The 19,206-nt window shown below is 41.2% G+C and overlaps 1 protein-coding gene across 3 annotated transcripts in view; it reads right to left on the bottom strand.

The window, feature by feature from the left end:
• The window catches only part of LOC139749755 (sodium/potassium-transporting ATPase subunit beta-like), a 28,196-nt gene extending 16,749 nt beyond the window's left edge, over positions 1 to 11,447 (bottom strand). For 2 of the 3 annotated variants that reach the window (XR_011713032.1, XM_071663964.1), the window contains exons 1-3: positions 11,072 to 11,229; positions 6,814 to 6,909; positions 3,040 to 3,132 (exon numbers count right to left, since the gene is read on the bottom strand). Coding sequence is in view for 2 of the 3 variants with exons in the window: in XM_071663964.1 (XP_071520065.1) it covers positions 3,040 to 3,132; positions 6,814 to 6,909; positions 11,072 to 11,162 (280 nt within the window). In the remaining variant the exon portion in view is untranslated. Of the gene's footprint in view, positions 1 to 3,039; positions 3,133 to 6,813; positions 6,910 to 11,071 lie in introns of all 3 variants that reach the window. The other variant, XM_071663963.1, reaches the window with a different exon arrangement.
• Between the last annotated feature and the right edge of the window lie 7,759 nt (positions 11,448 to 19,206).

Below are 19,206 nucleotides of genomic sequence, written 5' to 3' on the forward strand. Positions count from 1 at the left end.
AATCACTTTCCTCTCTTCCTACACGTACACATGCCTTACATCCTCGATAAAAACTTTTCACTGCTTCTAACAACTTGCAATCCACACCATAATTCTTAGTACCTTCTCACAGCATCTCTATCAACTCTATATATGCCTTCTCCGATCCATAAATGCTACATACAAATCATTTTGCTTTTCTAAGTATTTCTCACATACATTCTTAAAAGCAAACACCTGATCCACACATCCTCTACCACTTCTGAAACCACACTGCTCTTCCCCAATCTGATGCTCTGTACATGCCTTCACCCTCTCAATCAATACCCTCCCATATAATTTACCAGGAATACTCAACAAACTTATACCTTTGTAATTTGAGCACTCACTCTTATCCCCTTTCCCTTTCTACAATGGCACTATGCACGCATTCTGCCAATCCTCAGGCACCTCACCATGAATCATTTTTTTTTTTTTTTTTTTTTTTTTTTTTTTTACCTCGTCGCTGTCTCCCGTTTGCGAGGTAGCGCAAGGAAACAGACGAAAGAAATGGCCCAACCCCCCCCCATACACATGTACATACACACGTCCACACACGCAAATATACATACCTACACAGCTTTCCATGGTTTACCCCGGACGCTTCACATGCCTTGATTCAATCCACTGACAGCACGTCAACCCCTGTATACCACATCGCTCCAATTCACTCTATTCCTTGCCCTCCTTTCACCCTCCTGTATGTTCCGGCCCCGATCACACAAAATCCTTTTCACTCCATCTTTCCACCTCCAATTTGGTCTCCCTCTTCTCCTCGTTCCCTCCACCTCCGACACATATATCCTCTTGGTCAATCTTTCCTCACTCATTCTCTCCATGTGCCCAAACCATTTCAAAACACCCTCTTCTGCTCTCTCAACCACGCTCTTTTTATTTCCACTCATCTCTCTTACCCTTACGTTACTTACTCGATCAAACCACCTCACACCACACATTGTCCTCAAACATCTCATTTCCAGCACATCCATCCTCCTGCGAACAACTCTATCCATAGCCCACGCCTCGCAACCATACAACATTGTTGGAACCACTATTCCTTCAAACATACCCATTTTTGCTTTCCGGGATAATGTTCTCGACTTCCACACATTTTTCAAGGCTCCCAAAATTTTCGCCCCCTCCCCCATCCTATGATCCACTTCCGCTTCCATGGTTCCATCCGCTGACAGATCCACTCCCTGATATCTAAAACACTTCACTTCCTCCAGTTTTTCTCCATTCAAACTCACCTCCCAATTGACTTGACCCTCAACCCTACTGTACCTAATAACCTTGCTCTTATTCACATTTACTCAACTTTCTTCTTCCACACACTTTACCAAACTCCGTCACCAGCTTCTGCAGTTTCTCACATGAATCCGCCACCAGCGCTGTATCATCAGCGAACAACAACTGACTCACTTCCCAAGCTCTCTCATCCCCAACAGACTTCATACTTGCCCCTCTTTCCAAGACTCTTGCATTTACCTCCCTAACAACCCCATCCATAAACAAATTAAACAACCATGGAGACATCACACACCCCTGCCGCAAACCTACATTCACTGAGAACCAATCACTTTCCTCTCTTCCTACACGTACACATGCCTTACATCCTCGATAAAAACCTTTCACTGCTTCTAACAACTTGCCTCCCACACCATATATTCTTAATACCTTCCACAGAGCATCTCTATCAACTCTATCATATGCCTTCTCCAGATCCATAAATGCTACATACAAATCCATTTGCTTTTCTAAGTATTTCTCACATACATTCTTCAAAGCAAACACCTGATCCACACATCCTCTACCACTTCTGAAACCATGAATCATACATACATTAAATTACCTTACCAACCAGTCAACAATACAGTCACCCCCTTTTTTAATAAATTTCACTGCAATACCATCCAAACCTGCTGCCTTGCCAGCTTTCATCTTCTGCAAAGCTTTTACTAACTCTTCTCTGTTTACCAAATCATTTTTCCTAACCCTCTCACTTTGCACACCACCTCGACCAAAACACCCTATATCTGCCACTCTATCATCAAACACATTCAACAAACCTTCAAAATAGTCACTCCATCTCCTTCTCACAACACCACTACTTGTTATCACCTCCCCATTAGCCCCCTTCACTGAAGTTCCCATTTGCTCCCTTGTCTTACGCACTTCATTTACCTCCTTCCAGAACATGTTTTTATTCTCCCTAAGATTTAATGATACTCTTTCACCCCAACTCTCATTTGCCCTCTTTTTCACCTCTTGCACCTTTCTCTTGTCCTCCTGGTTTAAAAAGCAAGATATACATAAGTATACGTATGTAAGTAGGAGAGATGGCCAGAGAGCATTATTGGATTACGTGTTAATTGACAGGCACGCGAAAGAGAGACTTTTGGATGTTAATGTGCTGAGAGGTGCAACTGGAGGGATGTCTGATCATTATCCTGTGGAGGTGAAGGTGAAGATTTGTATGGGTTTTCAGAAAAGAAGAGAGAATGTTGGGGTGAAGAGGGTGGTGAGAGTAAGTGAGCTTGGGAAGGAGACTTGTCTGAGGAAGTACCAGGAGAGACTGAGGACAGAATGGAAAAAGGTGAGAACAAAAGAGGTAAGGGGAGTAGGGGAGGAATGGGATGTATTTAGGGAAGCAGTGATGGACTGCGCAAAAGATGCTTGTGGCATGAGAAGCATGGGAGGTGGGTTGATTAGAAAGGGTAGTGAGTGGTGGGTGAAGAAGTAAGATTATTAGTGAAAGAGAAGAGAGAGGCATTTGGACGATTTTTGCAGGGAAAAAATGCAAATGTAATAAAAGTATCTCACACAATACTGATGATACAAATAAATAGAAAGTGATTCAAACAGTACAAAGAATGTATATATTTTAGGGGGAGCCCATAAAATGTAGGACACCAGGCAGTTGCCCAGTCTTCCCTCCACTTAGGACACCACTGCCTCCCACTGTATATCTATATGGCTGTGCACAAATAGAAGCCAAAGACTGAGACAGAGTTTACTGACCTTCAATAAACTTCACAGGGCTATGCGTTAGGCCGTCCTTCTTGATTACTATGAGACGCTCGTCACCTATCCCGGCAGGATGGACAACCAGACCTGAAAGTGGGAATTGCTATGAGGTTTCTGACAGGGAGAGATTCATATTACATGCTCTTAGATGTGAACTGCATTCACCAGTAGTGGTTCCACATCTGAGAAGTTTACTTATGCAAAAGACAGCACTGAAGAATACAGAAAAATGTAGTTGTCTGGAAGAGGGTGGATAAGAGAGAAATGGTGGATGTGTGAATTAAAGTTGTTCAGTCAGAGAGTGGATGTTTAAGTATGTTGTGTGGATGGGGTGAACAAGTGAACAATTGAGTGGATAAGTGGGTATTTGCCTCAGTGGGAGGGTGACAGAGACAGATGGGTGAATCAGGATAAGATCCTTGGTCTGTAATGTTCTGGAGAAGATTATAAGAAAGTAAATGGATGACTTTTTACTGGGAAATTTCCTTTGTGAGGGACTGCATGGTTTCAGGAAAAGGTAGTGTAATAAAGCTCTTAGAGTTCTATGAGAGAGTGAGCTTAGTTCTAGACTAAGGGTATCACTGGGTGAGACTGTTTGTATCTAGACTGCCAAAAAGCATTTGGCAGTATACTATATGGAAGGCTGATTACGAAGCTGGATCACTAGGCAGAAATAAGGGGAGGAGCTCCTACAATGGATAGATTGTATCAGAAGGAGGGAACAAAGGACCCATGTTTAAAGGAGCTATTTCCAAAAGGGTGAGGTGACCAGCAGAGTGTCACAAAGCTCATTTCTGAGACCATTACCTTGCCTGAAAGTATAGAATCCTGTCCGAATATTTTTCCAAATGACGGAAAAGTCAAGTGGGAAGGAAAAAGCAAGGAGGATTGCATCAGATTACAAGGGGACCTAAGCAGACTTTAAATTTGGTCTGAAACTTGGTAGATAAAATTCAACCCAAGCAAATCTAAAGTAATGAAAATGGGCAAGAGCGAACGACAGGATTCTGTGTCTTTGAAGGACTTGGAAGTTGACATCATTCCTAAACCATTGCCACAATCTCATATTAAAAGAATATTTAGCAAAACAAACAGCTTTCAAGTATGTGCATAAAGAAATATTTTGTAAGTTATTCCTATCCCACATAAGGCCAAAATTGAATATGCTTCTGAGGTTAGGTCACCTAAAGAAGCAGAAAGCGCTAATAGACAAGGTCTGGTGGAAGGCAACAAAGATGGTACCAGAAGTAAGAGTGCTATGTTCCTGGGAATGGCTTGAATTTAAATTGTACCATCTTCACAGAGAGAAGACTGAGGAGTGATGTAATCACAACCACTAACTTTTTATGGGAAGTCGACAAAGTGGTCAGAGACAGAACTTTGACAGATGTAAGGACAGACCAACCAGGAACATATGAAATCACACTAAGAAACTCGTAAATAAGAAGGTAAAGAAATACCATGAGAGCTTGGAAGCAGAATGCCATATGATCAGAGTAAACAAAGCAACGGATGTGGATGAAGAATGGGAGATATTTAGGGAAGCATTGCTGGCATGTGCAAGAAAAAGTATGTGGAAGGTGGGAGGCAAGCAGGTGAGAAAGGTAACAAATGGTGGGATGACAAAATAAAGTTGCTAGTGAAAGAGAAAAGAAAGGTGTAAGGGCAGTGCTTACAGAGAATAAGTGCAAATGATTGAGAGATGTACAAGAGAAAGCAGCAGGTCAAGAGGAAGGAACAAGGCAAATGAGTTTTGGTGAGTGATTATCAATGAAATTCAGGAAAAATAAGATGTTTGGAAGGAGATTAATATTGAGAAAAACTAGTGAACAAGTGGAAACATCAGAGCCAAGGACAGACAAATGGGGAAGTGATAACATAGTGATGAGGTGAGGAGGAGATACAGCTGACTATTTTGAAGGATTGCTTTATGTGTTTGATGACAGGGTGGCAGATGTGAGGTGTACAAAGTGAAAGAGTTATGGAATGTGGTTTGATGAAGAGATAAGAGATGGTAAAAGTCTTGCATGAGATTAAATCTTACATGGTACTGGCATGGATGAAAATGCTGTTCAATTTCTTTGGAAATGGGGTGACTGTGTTGTTGACTAGTTAGTTAGGATTTTCACTGCTGATCATGGTGAGGTGCCTCAGGATTGGTGAAATGCATATATCACAGTGCCACCGTACAAAGACAATGAGGAAAAAGTTGAGCGTTCAAACTACAGAGGTATAAGTTTGTAGAGTGTACTAGGTAAGTTGTAAGGAAAAGTGGTGACTGAAAAGGTGAAGGTATGTACGTAACATCAGATTTGGGAGAAACCCTATAGTTACAGAAATGTGTAAGAGAAACAAAGAAACACAAGCCTCCTACAAGAATATGGCAGAATGGTATTGCGAATCACAGGACAAAGGAGGCAAAACCACTCACTACTGGTGTAATTTGGGCAGCTGCACCTTACTTTACCTGAACAAATGAGGGTGGGGAGTTGGAGATCTGTCCCCCTTCCCTTAACCACCACTGAATCCATAGGCCTTAGGAAGTGCTGAACTTGCTGCATTTATTGATTTGTACGCTATCAAACTATTGGAAGAGCTACTGCAAATGTTCACTTTGATGGATAATTGTCAATAACAATATGATTTGTATGCTATTAAACTATTGGAAGAGCTACTGCAAAAGTTCACTTTTGATGTGCAATTATCAATAAACATAAATGTTTTCTAGAGTTTATAATTTGTCAAATAAACTAACATAAAGCGATTTTTGACTCCCATCTCTTCACACATCCTGAACAGAGAGGCATCACATTTAAGGCCATCCTGAATCCTGCCCACTGCTTTGTATCACAGAGAATGGTCGTTGGTATGCAAGATGAGAGTGGGCTCCAGTGCCACTGAATGAAAAAGGGTTAGTTGTTCACTATGAGGTTAAGAGGTCAAACATATCCATATGGTTGATCCCCACCAATCCCAACCATAAGAAACGTTCCGCAGCAACTGGAGGAAAACCAATGAAAATACTCATTCAAGCTCGTCTACTCACCAGACTGGAAGAGATCAACACTACTGAAATCAAAGTCAGAAAACGTGCAGATATTGTTCACGGCCGACATAACGTCAGCAGTTAAAGCGTATACCTGAAAACCCTGACTGCATTCTCTTTAATAGAGCATGAAAAATCGTAGAAGATACGGTTCCCAATATACACTGAAAACTAATTTCCTATTGATGTGCCAGGTATGGAAACTCTGTATGAGAGTCAGCATTAAGATCACACGGTATCATAAACACATCATGGGAAAAAATGTAAACATTTAAGAACGGTGTTCAATTCGCTGCATTTAAATATCCAATGCAGTATGGACTACCCACATGGGATACATCCACAGTGAGAGTGTGTATGAGGTCCTAGAATTATCTTTTACACCTGAAGAAGGTGTTAAAGATTTTTCGGTCGGTGGATGTACCTTAGGCTGACGGCCTTAATGACTCCCCCTGGCAGTTAATAGGCCGTAAGTTCAAACAACCAATCAACCAACTTGGACTTCCAAGTGAACTTCATAATCTCAAGACAGATACAAAAAAAAAAGTGACTGAGAAGGTAGGAGAAAGAGAGGATGTGAGCCTGGAGAGGCATGCACAAAGGAAGTTGCCACAGGGGTGGGAATCCCGTTAGTACGAGATTACTTGAAGATTCGACCCGAAACGTTTGTCCAGGCAGAGATTAGGTCGTTACGTTTGTACTGGTGATGCAGGATAACTTACCTGGAAGGACGGGTTTGTTGACATTAACTACCACCACCACAGTAACGATGATTGCCACGACCACCACAACGGCCAGCACCGACCAACCGACCCACACTGCAACACAGATCATGAAGGATGTCGTTAATGTCTCATCTGAAACAACTACTCCTGGCCAGAAAGATGTTTCCACACGCGTTAACTTTCAGTATTTAGATCGCCCTCTCCGTAATCTCTCTCTCTCTCTCTCTCTCTCTCTCTCTCTCTCTCTCTCTCTCTCTCTCTCTCTCTCTCTCTCTCTCAGAGCAACTGATGCGTAATCCTTGTCGTCAAACGAATTCAGGTCTACGCCAAACTTTCACCAAATCATTGTCTGCCCAAGATCCGCACTAGGCGTGTTGACAGACAGCAAGATCAGCAAGCAGGTGCTGTTCATGTGTTCATGAACTCCTGACATGGCAGGTGCTGCACGGGCGGGTGGGGACAGAAGATATATTGGTTCTAAATATTTGACAGCGAAAGGTGTAATTTGATGGGCGTGCTCCAGTGACGCATTATCAGCTAAACTGGTCGTGTCTGCACTTCGGCGTGCACTTTGGATACCTTCAGTGCATAAGTAAATATCCATCCATCTCTGGAGAACGGTTGCATTTGTGTGTGTGTGTGCGTGTGTGTAAATACTAGAACTATTTAAATATACTGAGAGATTACATGATTTAGATACATGCAATTGTATGCCTGAGATGTGGCTGGAACAGAGAGAGAGAGAGAGAGAGAATGGGTTTGTTTAAATATATGAGTAAAGAGGAGTTTTGTCTCGTGTTCTTGGACGTGTCTATTAACAATTTGCATGGCATGTCCATCCTAGATAACTAACGGTATTCTTTTCACACTAAATTTTCTTATATCTTGGACTGCTCGTGTGTCAGAACCTTAAATAATAACACCATTTATAAATATCATATACAGAAATATGAAGTATTAATTAGCAGTAAAGTAACTTTTGCCCACACACATGGCAAAAGCAACACTAGATATTGTCTGATCTCGTTCCATAACTGATTCTTTCTCAATACATACAGGTTTTCGATTCACCTCTTAGCAATAATACTATAACAATTCAGAGTATGTGTGATTCACAGTGTCAATTCATTGGTTTAAGATACAGTAACCAATTTTGCAGCCAGACTTCCGCTTTCGTGTACAACTTATGTAAATTCATTTTTTTTCCATTTTTTCATTACAGATTTCAGTTCTCGCACTCGCCGTACTGTCTTACTATACCTGGCATTACTCAAAATAACTTTTGGTAATCTGCCCATTTAGTCAATTCGTCCTTCGGGGGTAGACGAGCAAGTAAAACATTTGAATCCGGAAACTTCACTTAAGCTTGTCTCAAGACGCCTAGCTCTCCTTAACATTTACCCACGAATTACATTAATGTTCTCTCCTCTCTACCATATTGTACTTCAACAGCTCCACTAGTCCTGAGTCCCTCCAACCCCCTGCACTAGGGGTCATCGCGGACGATCCCATGCCTGAAAATCAGGAATTCATGCGAAGTGACATTCTGTCCCGTGCACTAAACTGAATTATGTTTGCGTATTACAGAGGGAAGGTTTTAAAGGTCGTGTTCTTCCCTATGCTAATTTTTGAACATATACCATGTCTTAACCTTGTGTAAACACACGCGTACTTATGCCAGGTATCCATTCATCAACAAGCACTAAAGAGGGTAAACAGCTGAGTTGGTTGTCAGCCTTTTGCTATGTCCAAAGTTCGAAACCTGGGCCCATCATCAGGTTGATGAGTCACAACGCCATTAACTGCACTATAAAAGTCCGTAAATGAGTTTGGACATGTCTGCGTATGTGTATCTAAAAGTGCGTATCATCTCCTAAAGTTAATTGGATATGTGCACATGTGTGGAGGAACCTTTGCACTTTATTTGACTACTGCAACGGGAAGTTACTGTATTTTCCATCACCGCTACAGTTAGGTTCAGTAAAATGCTATCTGCTGGCTGTGTGAGCCTGATGGGAAAAGACATGTGTAGAACCCGTTGCTCACCAACGTGAGACGAAGAGTATTCGAGTACATAGTATTCGAATAGTCACTTCTCCATTAGGGGCGATCATAGCCTAGCGGTAGCCCTCCCGCCTGAGCCTGTTGCACAGAGGTCCTGGATTCGATCCAGGCTGTGGGAGGTTTGTATGTTCTATGAAGGTGCGAGTTCATGTGCATTTTGTTCGTATATATATATATATATATATATATATATATATATATATATATATATATATATATATATATATATATATGCAGCCCATGTTAACTCGGAGTACACAGTCAGGCACCGAAACAGTCCTACATCACACTGCACCACAATCACATACAGTCACACATCTCTGCATATATATATATATATATATATATATATATATATATATATATATATATATATATATATATATATATATATGCAGCCCATGTTAACTCGGAGTACACAGTCAGCACCGAAACAGTCCTACATCACACTGCACCACAATCACATACAGTCACACATCTCTGCACATTCACACACCACACAGTCACACATCACACTACACATTCACACATCACACCCATTGTCACATATCACATCACAGTCACACGTCACACCACAGTCATTATTCACACTACACACCAAACTACAAGTTGGATTAAATAATAAACTGTAAGCTTCCTCATGGGGCCACGACCTAGTATTGCATTCCACGCCACAGATACAAGCAAAATCCATAAATGAAATAATCAAAAGATGATGTGCGGACTAAACCAAACAGTGAGAACCATGAGGTAAACTTGAACATACCTGAGGGTTAGGGGAAGAACGGGGGGTGGGGGTTGTAAGAGACGAGCAGTGAGTCAGTGTGGTATTCTTATCGTGTACATGACGCGTAAGGAGAGGTGTGATGTATAGAGAATGGGTAACTAAGGTTGACTGCTGTATTTTGGTTTTGCATGGAGGTATGGCAACTTTAATAATCAGCAGATTTCTTTTGAACGTTATAAACTCATGAGTTTTCTCGTTGATCTCTTAAAAACAATATAATATCTGGCACAAGGGTACTCTACACCCTAGAGAGCAGCGAGTTTCCCCTAGTGTAACACCGCATTAATATCTTCTGTACAATGTACTTTCATTATTCTTACAGAGTCACAGTCAAGAAACCGACATAAAAAGGGTCGAATGTAAATGGAGATGTTTTAGGTGATGACCCGCTGGCAAACTGGACCCATCAGCAAACAAAACACGCCTTTGTTTACTAACTACGGCCATCCAGACGACGAGTCATTTGTTGCATTTTCGCCGAAATATATAAGATTTGGGCACAATCATGTCGATATTCCACGCGTCTCTATCTACAACTGCAATAGACGTAGAGTAGAAATTCAACTGAAGTAACATGTGATTGCAACATGGGCTGAATTTTCCTACATTTACCATAAGCCTAGCTATTCTACCTCCCTTCTCTGTTCGTATCAAAATTCTCAGATCTGTAAAAGCTGTGCCAAATTGCCAAAACTATCACGTGTTTCTTCTAGCAGCCTGCATCAGGCCTCTGTTAGTAGAAATACTGAAATTCTGACATCGCTTGCTCTTAACTCAAAGATAAGGGAAAAGAGCAAATAGACAATGGAAACAAGTATGGTTTTCATATGTACGGATCTCGCCTATACTTTACACACGTCCTTTGGCGAGTTATCCAATGTAAATCCTTGACCAATAAATTGTCGCTGTTCTGATTGCTCCAATTTTCTCTTATAATAATAAGCTTATCCGTACACATATTCTTACAACTTGAGTTCTGGAAAGAAACTTAACACAGCTCACTAATAACAGCCTTAACAACGGACCCATGTTCGCGTGTCCGTGTGTGTCATATAGCAAAGCACTAGTCGCACTATTTCATGCATAAATACATATATATTTTCTATCATAAAATCACGTGATAACTATAAACTAGTTTACGCTGTAATGAAATCTAACATTCACCAAATACAAGATTCCATGAAATTATTCTAATTGAAAACATAGATCAACTCATCGTCCACGTCAAATTGCTATCTTTACAAACTGTTCCTTTTCCTATACATAAATATGGCAAGTAGACATTAATTTCACAGCATCACCATTCCTCCACTTTTAACATTCTGTGGTCTCCAAACTCCCTAGAAAAGCTTTGTTGATGTTGCACGGTCGGGCTCTCGGTGGCATTTAAATGTATATACTCACCCCACAACGGTCTTCTGCGTTTTGACGTTAAGGTGGCAGCCTCTGGTGCAAACGTCTCACTAGAAGGAGCAAGAACATAATCTTTCGTCATGTTTATCACTTACACACATATAGAACACTGATGGTCGCTTTGAAGTGTGGCAAAACACTCTCTCTTCAGATGCCAGATATTTCATGAGGATCCTCGCAAAGGAATTATTCACTTGAGTCAGTGCCTTTGTATGGTCTTTAATGTTATAGGTATTAAAGAAAATCACCTTGTGTTTAAGATTATTATCTTCATAAAAAACATTGTCTGTTAATAATATACATATTGCATAGTTATGGACGCCAGATAATTTTCAAGGACAGGCCGAGACAGTGGCAATGAGTAACCGGGCGCGGCTGTGTAGCTGGTGACGAGAGTGTTGCGCCCCACCGACTTCAGACCTAACTTTTAACTACTTCGTTCTTGATTCTCTGTCGTAGGAGATACGATCCTGTAAAGTCAGGTATCGTAACCGAAGCGTCCGAGCGTATTCGCAATTGGACATGGAAAATAATCTAACCCCAGGGAGGGTGTGGAGATTATTATAAGAACGATGACTGAAATCTTGAGATAAATGCTTACCTACCCATAGGCTACTTATCAACTAGGATTTTCCTACTAAGAAAAAAAAAATAAATTCCACTGAAAATTGCTAAGGGGGGGGGGGGGGGGGGACGGTGTGAATCACCCACCCTCAGTCATTTCCTCCCCCCATTACTCTGCTACGTTGTACAAGTCGCACGTGTGACAGGTTTTGTCATATGTATTCTCGTGGAAACACCAGATTAGGTTTCACATTACACAGGCTTGGTAGGGAAGGACGATATGTGATATTGAGTGGATATTACGAATAGAAATTTTATGAAAAATGATGAATGGAAAATACGTTTTAATTACTTCTGCTTGTATACTCTTGGGAAGAGGCACTTAAACCGTTACTCTAGAAAGTATTTGTCTCGTCACGTTTCATGTGTGATGATTGTAGGAATGGTGAAACAAAGTTGATGATAAAGGCGTGACACTGAGTTTATTCTCATACAAACACAACACGATACACAAATAAGATGAGCGAGCCACAAGGGGTATAGTCTACTGTCAGAGTTCTTACCGCTTCTGTACTTTCTTAGGCAGTTTATAGTCATAAAAGAAGTTTCCATTTCTTTTTAGTCCACACTTGATCGTACTGCATTTAAACTTTTGATACTCAGTCTATTTCGAAACTTTGACTTCACGATGTTCATATGATTAAAGAAACACTTGACATCAGCGTTGGAGTGAGGCAGTGTCAGCACAGTCAAAGTCAACTTGGGGAACTCATTGAAGGGATTTTCTCCTGTTGCATCCCTGAACGAAGCTATTTCAGCCCAGAGTGCTAGGTGCCAGTGTTCTGTCTCCACCATATATGAAGCTTCCTCCACTGGAATTCAATGCATGAGAATTTCTTCGTTCTCAGTAAACATCTTTGTGAATTCCAGTATGGCAGGTTTTATGGGTTACAGGCATTCACTTGCACTCAGTGATGACACTGACCAACAATTGGGCATTGTCTGGCAAACGTTGACGAAGCTGATTCACCGACTCTGCTACAAACTTTACGCATCTTCCTCGAATATCTTTTTCATCAGGAAACTCGTACCCCAAGTACGGATGTGGGTCTAAGTAGTTCTCAACTGAATCCCCTTCCTTTAATTTTCTGCCTTAGAGCTGATGGAATCGATAAGTTGAGTAAGGTCACTTAGCAGTTTGGTTGGATCCTGTACTCCCGCTTCAAATTTCTCATTTATACGCTGAACTTCACCAAGAACATGCTTCAAGAATATCAAGAAGGCATAGCACACACACACACACACACACACTTGATCAGGAGCAGATGAGGAACTTCTAATCTCAGTTTAGCGTCCACTCCACTGTTAACACCTGTCATCACAGAAGCATCGTCGGTGCCAATTACAACTCCAACCCATTATTTTTCAATGACTTCTTGATGGCGTCATATATCCCATTAGCATTACAGTCAGTTACCTCACCAAGGTGCAATGAATTCACTACAATCTTCTCACTTTCAGAAGAGAACCGGAATGATTTCGTTACCGTATTGTCATTACTCTGTATATATCAAATTACAAGTAGGGGTACACGAGACATAGTATACGTAAAGATACAAAACATAAGCTTCACCATTTTCCATGATACTTTATTCTAATACTCAATATTATGAAATTATATTTTCCCCATCATGAATAACAACTCCTACACTTTCCATTATCTGATTAATATTCTCTATTCAACATTCTGATTCTATCGTGTTACGTCATCGAAATCATTTAGTATTTTAAGAGCCTCTAAGTGGTGTTACCGGACTCCTCATGTGTGTGTGTGTGTGTGTGTGTGTGTGCAAGATTTAAGGTAACGCCATCCACCTCTAGTTTAGACGAAAAGGATTATTTCAACTTAAGAAACCCAGCTCAAGGATACGTATGGAGACAGAGTAATAAATAGATGGAAATGAAAAACAGAACAGGATAACAAGTGTCTAATCTCTTCAACCTTAAACAACAACTCCATAGTTTTAGTGTAGCAGATAGTATTGTATTGGAAAGTTCATAACTAGGAGGTAAAAATTTAGATCATTAGCACAGCAAATGTTACATGTAGAATGTGGATGACACACTCCACAATCAACATAAGTGTCGTGACGCTGGGATGAGGGAGTGCGTATGACGCGACCAAAGCGGTGCAGACCCACCTCTTTCACGAGGGGAGGGAGATAAATCAGTTATAGATACTTTCTCAAATTATTTAGCTAGCTCATGAGCAAAATATCAGATCGTAAGAATAGCGTTTGTGACTTTTGTGTTCAATTCTTCCATAGTATTTATATCATTATTGTATCTGGAAATTCATGGTAGAAGTTAAATTGTTGTATTCATTCGAGACTTGGAGTCTGCTCTAAAGCACGCTGCCACACAGTCGTATGAATGCCTCCCCCAAAATTTTTATATTCACAATGTTCAGACAAGGAAATAACAGTGTTAAATGACACACTGAACGTGAGACAAAGGTGGAGAAGTAATAATTTCAATCAATATAATTAATCTTATATGAGAGATCATTAATCTCTCGTTTAGGATGGTGCTGCACCTGTCTGGCCAGTTTCTCAGAAGCGTCATTTTCGCCTAACACACGTCTATCTATTATAATCCCATAGAGTCATATCCTGTGTTTTTATAACAATGTATTTCAGGGTCCAGACCTGTTCCTTGTAGGAACAATGAATCATTGAAATAGAGATATTAACGGCCTATACTTTAACAGCATCTCAGCTTGGGTAGGGGCTCGTCGGTCGGGAGAGAGCTCTGAATGGCGTCTTGGAGGGTGATACTTCGGGCTGGTGTTTAATTACCTATTGACAGTTGCCCATTTGTACGTACGGGGATATGCTATGTATTTATGCGACGTCCTCCGAATTTTCCAGTATGCTAGCAGAGAGAGAGAGAGAGAGAGAGAGAGAGAGAGAGTAATGGTAACGGAAGTGAAGAAAGCTTTAATTATCAGCTTGTTTACGCTTGGTTCCTACCCTGAAGTTGCCTGAGCCTCGATAACCCAGCCGGGGGCGGCCTCGTCACTTGCTAGGTTGTACGACTGAAGCATAATCGTCTACGCTTCGTTTATGTTTTTCCCTGAGACTTACACTATCTTAGCTCCTGAAAGTACCTGGTTATGATAAGTGACATAGACTAAGTTTTATGAGTAATCTCGTCTTCAAGTCTTACTATTGAATAAACTAAGGACTAATTAAAATCAATCTTCATGCCACAGGTCGTCGGTTTCTCACAACGAAATAAAATACTTTTAGCGGTAGAGGATACAACGAAGTGCAATACTCTCGCGGTACAATGTTCAACGAAGTATAGCACTATTAATCAAAATGGGGGAAGGGGGGGGGGGGGGGAGGGACATACCCTGAGCTGATAGGTGACTAAGAGAAATATGGAAAATGCGTGGACGTAATTTTTTTTGGATTAGTTCTAGTGAAATTCTGGACATAACGTAGACATTTTGGATGAGTTTAGGGCATATGGTAAAACGTTCTGGATGAATCGGTGTCAATAATACGGACGTTGGATGAATCAAGGCCGTGCTGGAAAGCTTTTAAACGCAATATATGTAATTGTGATGAATTTTGGACTTATGAATATTGAAGGCATATTCTCAACAAGTCATGGACGTAATACAGACATACTCTTAAAAAATCTGGATGAGCCCTGGATTGTGGATATTATATGACATGTTCTCGTGACCTTGGGTGCATCATGGTCAAAGCAGTGGCGTTCCCGACTTCAAAGACGAATTCTGTCAGCCCGAGTTGCATCATGACTACAAACTAGCTGACGCGGGAAATTAATCATCCGGAGGTTTTTCAAGCCCATTTACGCTATTCTTTTCTACAGATGCTTCATACAGATCTATCAGCTCATTTAATTTTTCTTTATCCTTTTTGTCACCGTAGGAGCATTCCTGCACGAATTAATTAAACTAAATTTCTGTAGTAGCGATCATTTAAGTCCATGAGCTTTCTCTTCAAGTATTCTTGGATTCCCATATTTCCTGAGTTTTCCTCTGCATTGAGCTTGCATATAATGAATAGTGTAAATTCACTATGTATCTTCAATGGCTTAAGATGGCCTGGTGTTGTGTAGATATATTCACAAAGTGGTGGTACCTGGCATTTATTTTGAAGTTGCCATCATTTCCGGTAATTAGTACTTAAAATATACTAATCTTAAGATTTGGGGGGGAAATCTATTAGCTAGTTAGACTTTAGGAAGGGCTTTCATAAAGTAGCAAAAAACATCGTCATAAATCCTACTGTTTTATGGTTCAGTGTCTTTCGTGAGACACTATGTATCAGGTGGGTGGAGCTTATATCGTGTTGCCCAGTCTCGACTATGAATAATGACTTACATGCTCTTCCCACCGTGCACCAAGCATTCATAAGGTCATGGGCCATTCCCAGAGGGAGGAGGGATGAAACGGCTGAGTGGACTCATTTGTTATGACGCTGCCTGCTTCGTCCGGTCGAACTAGGGCCTTCTAAACAGGAGTTGCAACACATTAACACTGGACAAAGAGTCTCCTGTGCACCCCCGCGTGTCCACTCTTCTGAGTGCAATATCGGAAGAATTATAATAATCGTGAAAGTAAAGGAGACTTTTACAATCTATATTACAGGCGGAATGGCGATGACAATCTGTAAACGTAAATACGGCTAGAACAGGTCTATTACTTGGCCGTATCGAACACAACTTCACGCTCAGTGCGGGTTTCAGATCTTGAAGGTGGTAGGAAGCTATGATAAAATATATATATATATATATATATATATATATATATATATATATATATATATATATATAAATCATCCTAGGGTTTGAAGCCTGGAAAACATCAAGTCTCACTTGCAGGAATTTAAATGCCACCAAGCATACAACTATATTGCTACATATCTCTGGTAAATGTGGTGAGAGATATAAATGGCTTTCCCCAGGATGCTTGTACTGTGTACGATAACTGTTACCAGCGACTACAACGGAATTATTTTTAAGTCGGAGAAGGGGCATATATACATATGCATATATACATACCTACACATTTCAACATATACATACACAGACATGTAAATATATACATATGTACATATTCATACTTGCTGCCTTCATCCATTTCTGTCGCCACCCTACCACACATGCAATGGGACCCCCCTCCCCCACGCGCGCGTGAGGTAGCTCTAGGAAGAGACAATAAAGGCCACATTCGTTTACACTCGGTCTCTAGCTGTCATGTGTAATGCACCAAAACCACAGCTCCCTTTCCACATCCAGGCCCCACAAAACTTTCCATGGTTTACCCCAGACGCTTCACATGTCCTGGTTCAATCCAGTGACAGCACGTCCACCCCGATATACCACATCGTTCCAATTCACACTATTCCTTGCATGCCTTTCACCCTCCTGCATGTTCAGGCCCCGATCGCTCAAAATCTTTTTCACCCCATCCTTCCACCTCCATTTTGGTCTCCCACTTCTCCTCGTTCCATCTACTTCCGATACATATATCCTCTTTGTCAATCTTTCCTCACTCATTCTCTCCGTGTGACCAAACCATTTCAATACACCCTCTTCTGCTCTCTCAACCACACTCTTTTTCTTACCACACATCTCTTACCCTTTCATTACTTACTCGATCAAACCACCTCACACCACATATTGCCCTCAAACATTTCATTTCCAACACATCCACCCTCCTCCGCACAACCCTATCTATAGCCCACGCCTCGCAACTATAACACTGTTTGAACCACTATTCCTTCAAACATACCCATTTATGCTCTACGACATAACGTTCTCGCCTTCCTCAAATCCCTCAACGCTCCCAGAACCTTTGCCCCCCTCTCCCACTCTGTGACTCACTTCCGCTTCCATGGTTCCATCCGCTGCTAAATCCACTCCCAGATATCTAAAACACTTCACTTCCACTTTTTCTCCATTCAAACTTACCTCCCAATTAACTTGTCCCTCAACCCTAATGAACCTAATAAACTTGCTTTTATTCACATTTACTCTCAACTTTCTCCTTTTGCACACTTACCAAACTCAGTCACCAACCTCTGCAGTTTCTCACCCTAATCAGCCACCAGCGCTGTATCATCAGCGAACAACAACTGGCTCACTTCCCAAGCCCTCTCATCCACAACAGACTGCATACTTGCCCCTCTCTCCAATACACTTGCATTCACCTCCCTAACCACCCCATCCATAAACAAATCAAATAACCTTGGAGACATCACGCACCCCTGCTGTATATCGACATTCACTGAGAACCAATCACTTTCCTCTCTTCCTACTCGTACATATGCCTTACATCCTATATGAAAACTTTTTACTGTTTCTAGCAACTTACCTCTCACACCATATACTCTTAATACCTTCCACAGAGTATCTCTATCAACTCTATCATATACCCTCCCCATACCCATAAATGCTACATACAAATCCATCTTTTTTCTAAGTATTTCTCACATACATTCTTCAAAGCAAACACCTGATCCACACATCCTCTACCACTTCTGAAACCACACTGCACTTCCCCAATCTGATGCTCTGTACATGCCTTCACCCTCTCGATCAATACCCTTCCACATAATTTACCAGGAACACTCAAAAAATTTATACCTCTCTAATTTGACCACTCACCTTTATCCCCTTTGCCTTTGTACAATGGCACTATGCATGCATTCCGCCAATCCTCAGGCACTTCACCATGAATCCTACATACAGTGAATATCCTCACCAACCAGTCAACAACACAGTCATCCCCTTTTTTCAATAAATTCCTCTGCTATACCACACAAACCTGCTGCCTTGCCGGCTTTCATCTTCCACAAAGCTTTCACTACTTCATCTCTGTTTACCAAAGCATTCTCCCTGACTCTCTCACTTCGCACACCACCTCGACCAAAACACCCTATATCTGCCACTGTATCATCAAACACATTCAACAAACCTTCAAAATACTCACTCCATCTCCTCACTTCACAACTCGTTATTTCCTCCCCATTAACCCCCTTATGGAAGCCCAGTAGTTTATAATTCATGAAGAGCTCTCTTAATGTGAGCTTGGCAGATAGTTGCCCCAAAATCCCTAATGAAGAAATAGAAGATGGGAGTTCGAAATCAAATATAATACATCTTATTTATGATACATGTTATTCATAAAGTCCCTCCAACAACAATAAGTCTCTTCGACCGCCATGATTGTTTCTCCCGCGCAAGAGTAAACATCTTCAAAAGTATAATTCTTAATTGGGTTGTTTTGCATTATAAGACCCATACATGATATTCTCTCTGTCCCCTCCGGCTGAGAAAGATCACATGACGCCCATAAACGCTAGTCATGACTGACAGAGTCACTGGCATGGGGTCGGTCAGTGTGACCCCAGTCTACAATCATCGCTGCTATTGATAACCAGCTCCCTACGTTTCACAACACCCATGTGAATCATCATGAAACCACTCCGATACCTGAAGTCTTGGCGATGTGACTTCAC

The sequence above is a fragment of the Panulirus ornatus genome, chromosome 8, assembly GCF_036320965.1.
Source record: "Panulirus ornatus isolate Po-2019 chromosome 8, ASM3632096v1, whole genome shotgun sequence".
In the NCBI taxonomy this organism is placed as follows: Eukaryota; Metazoa; Arthropoda; class Malacostraca; order Decapoda; family Palinuridae; genus Panulirus; species Panulirus ornatus.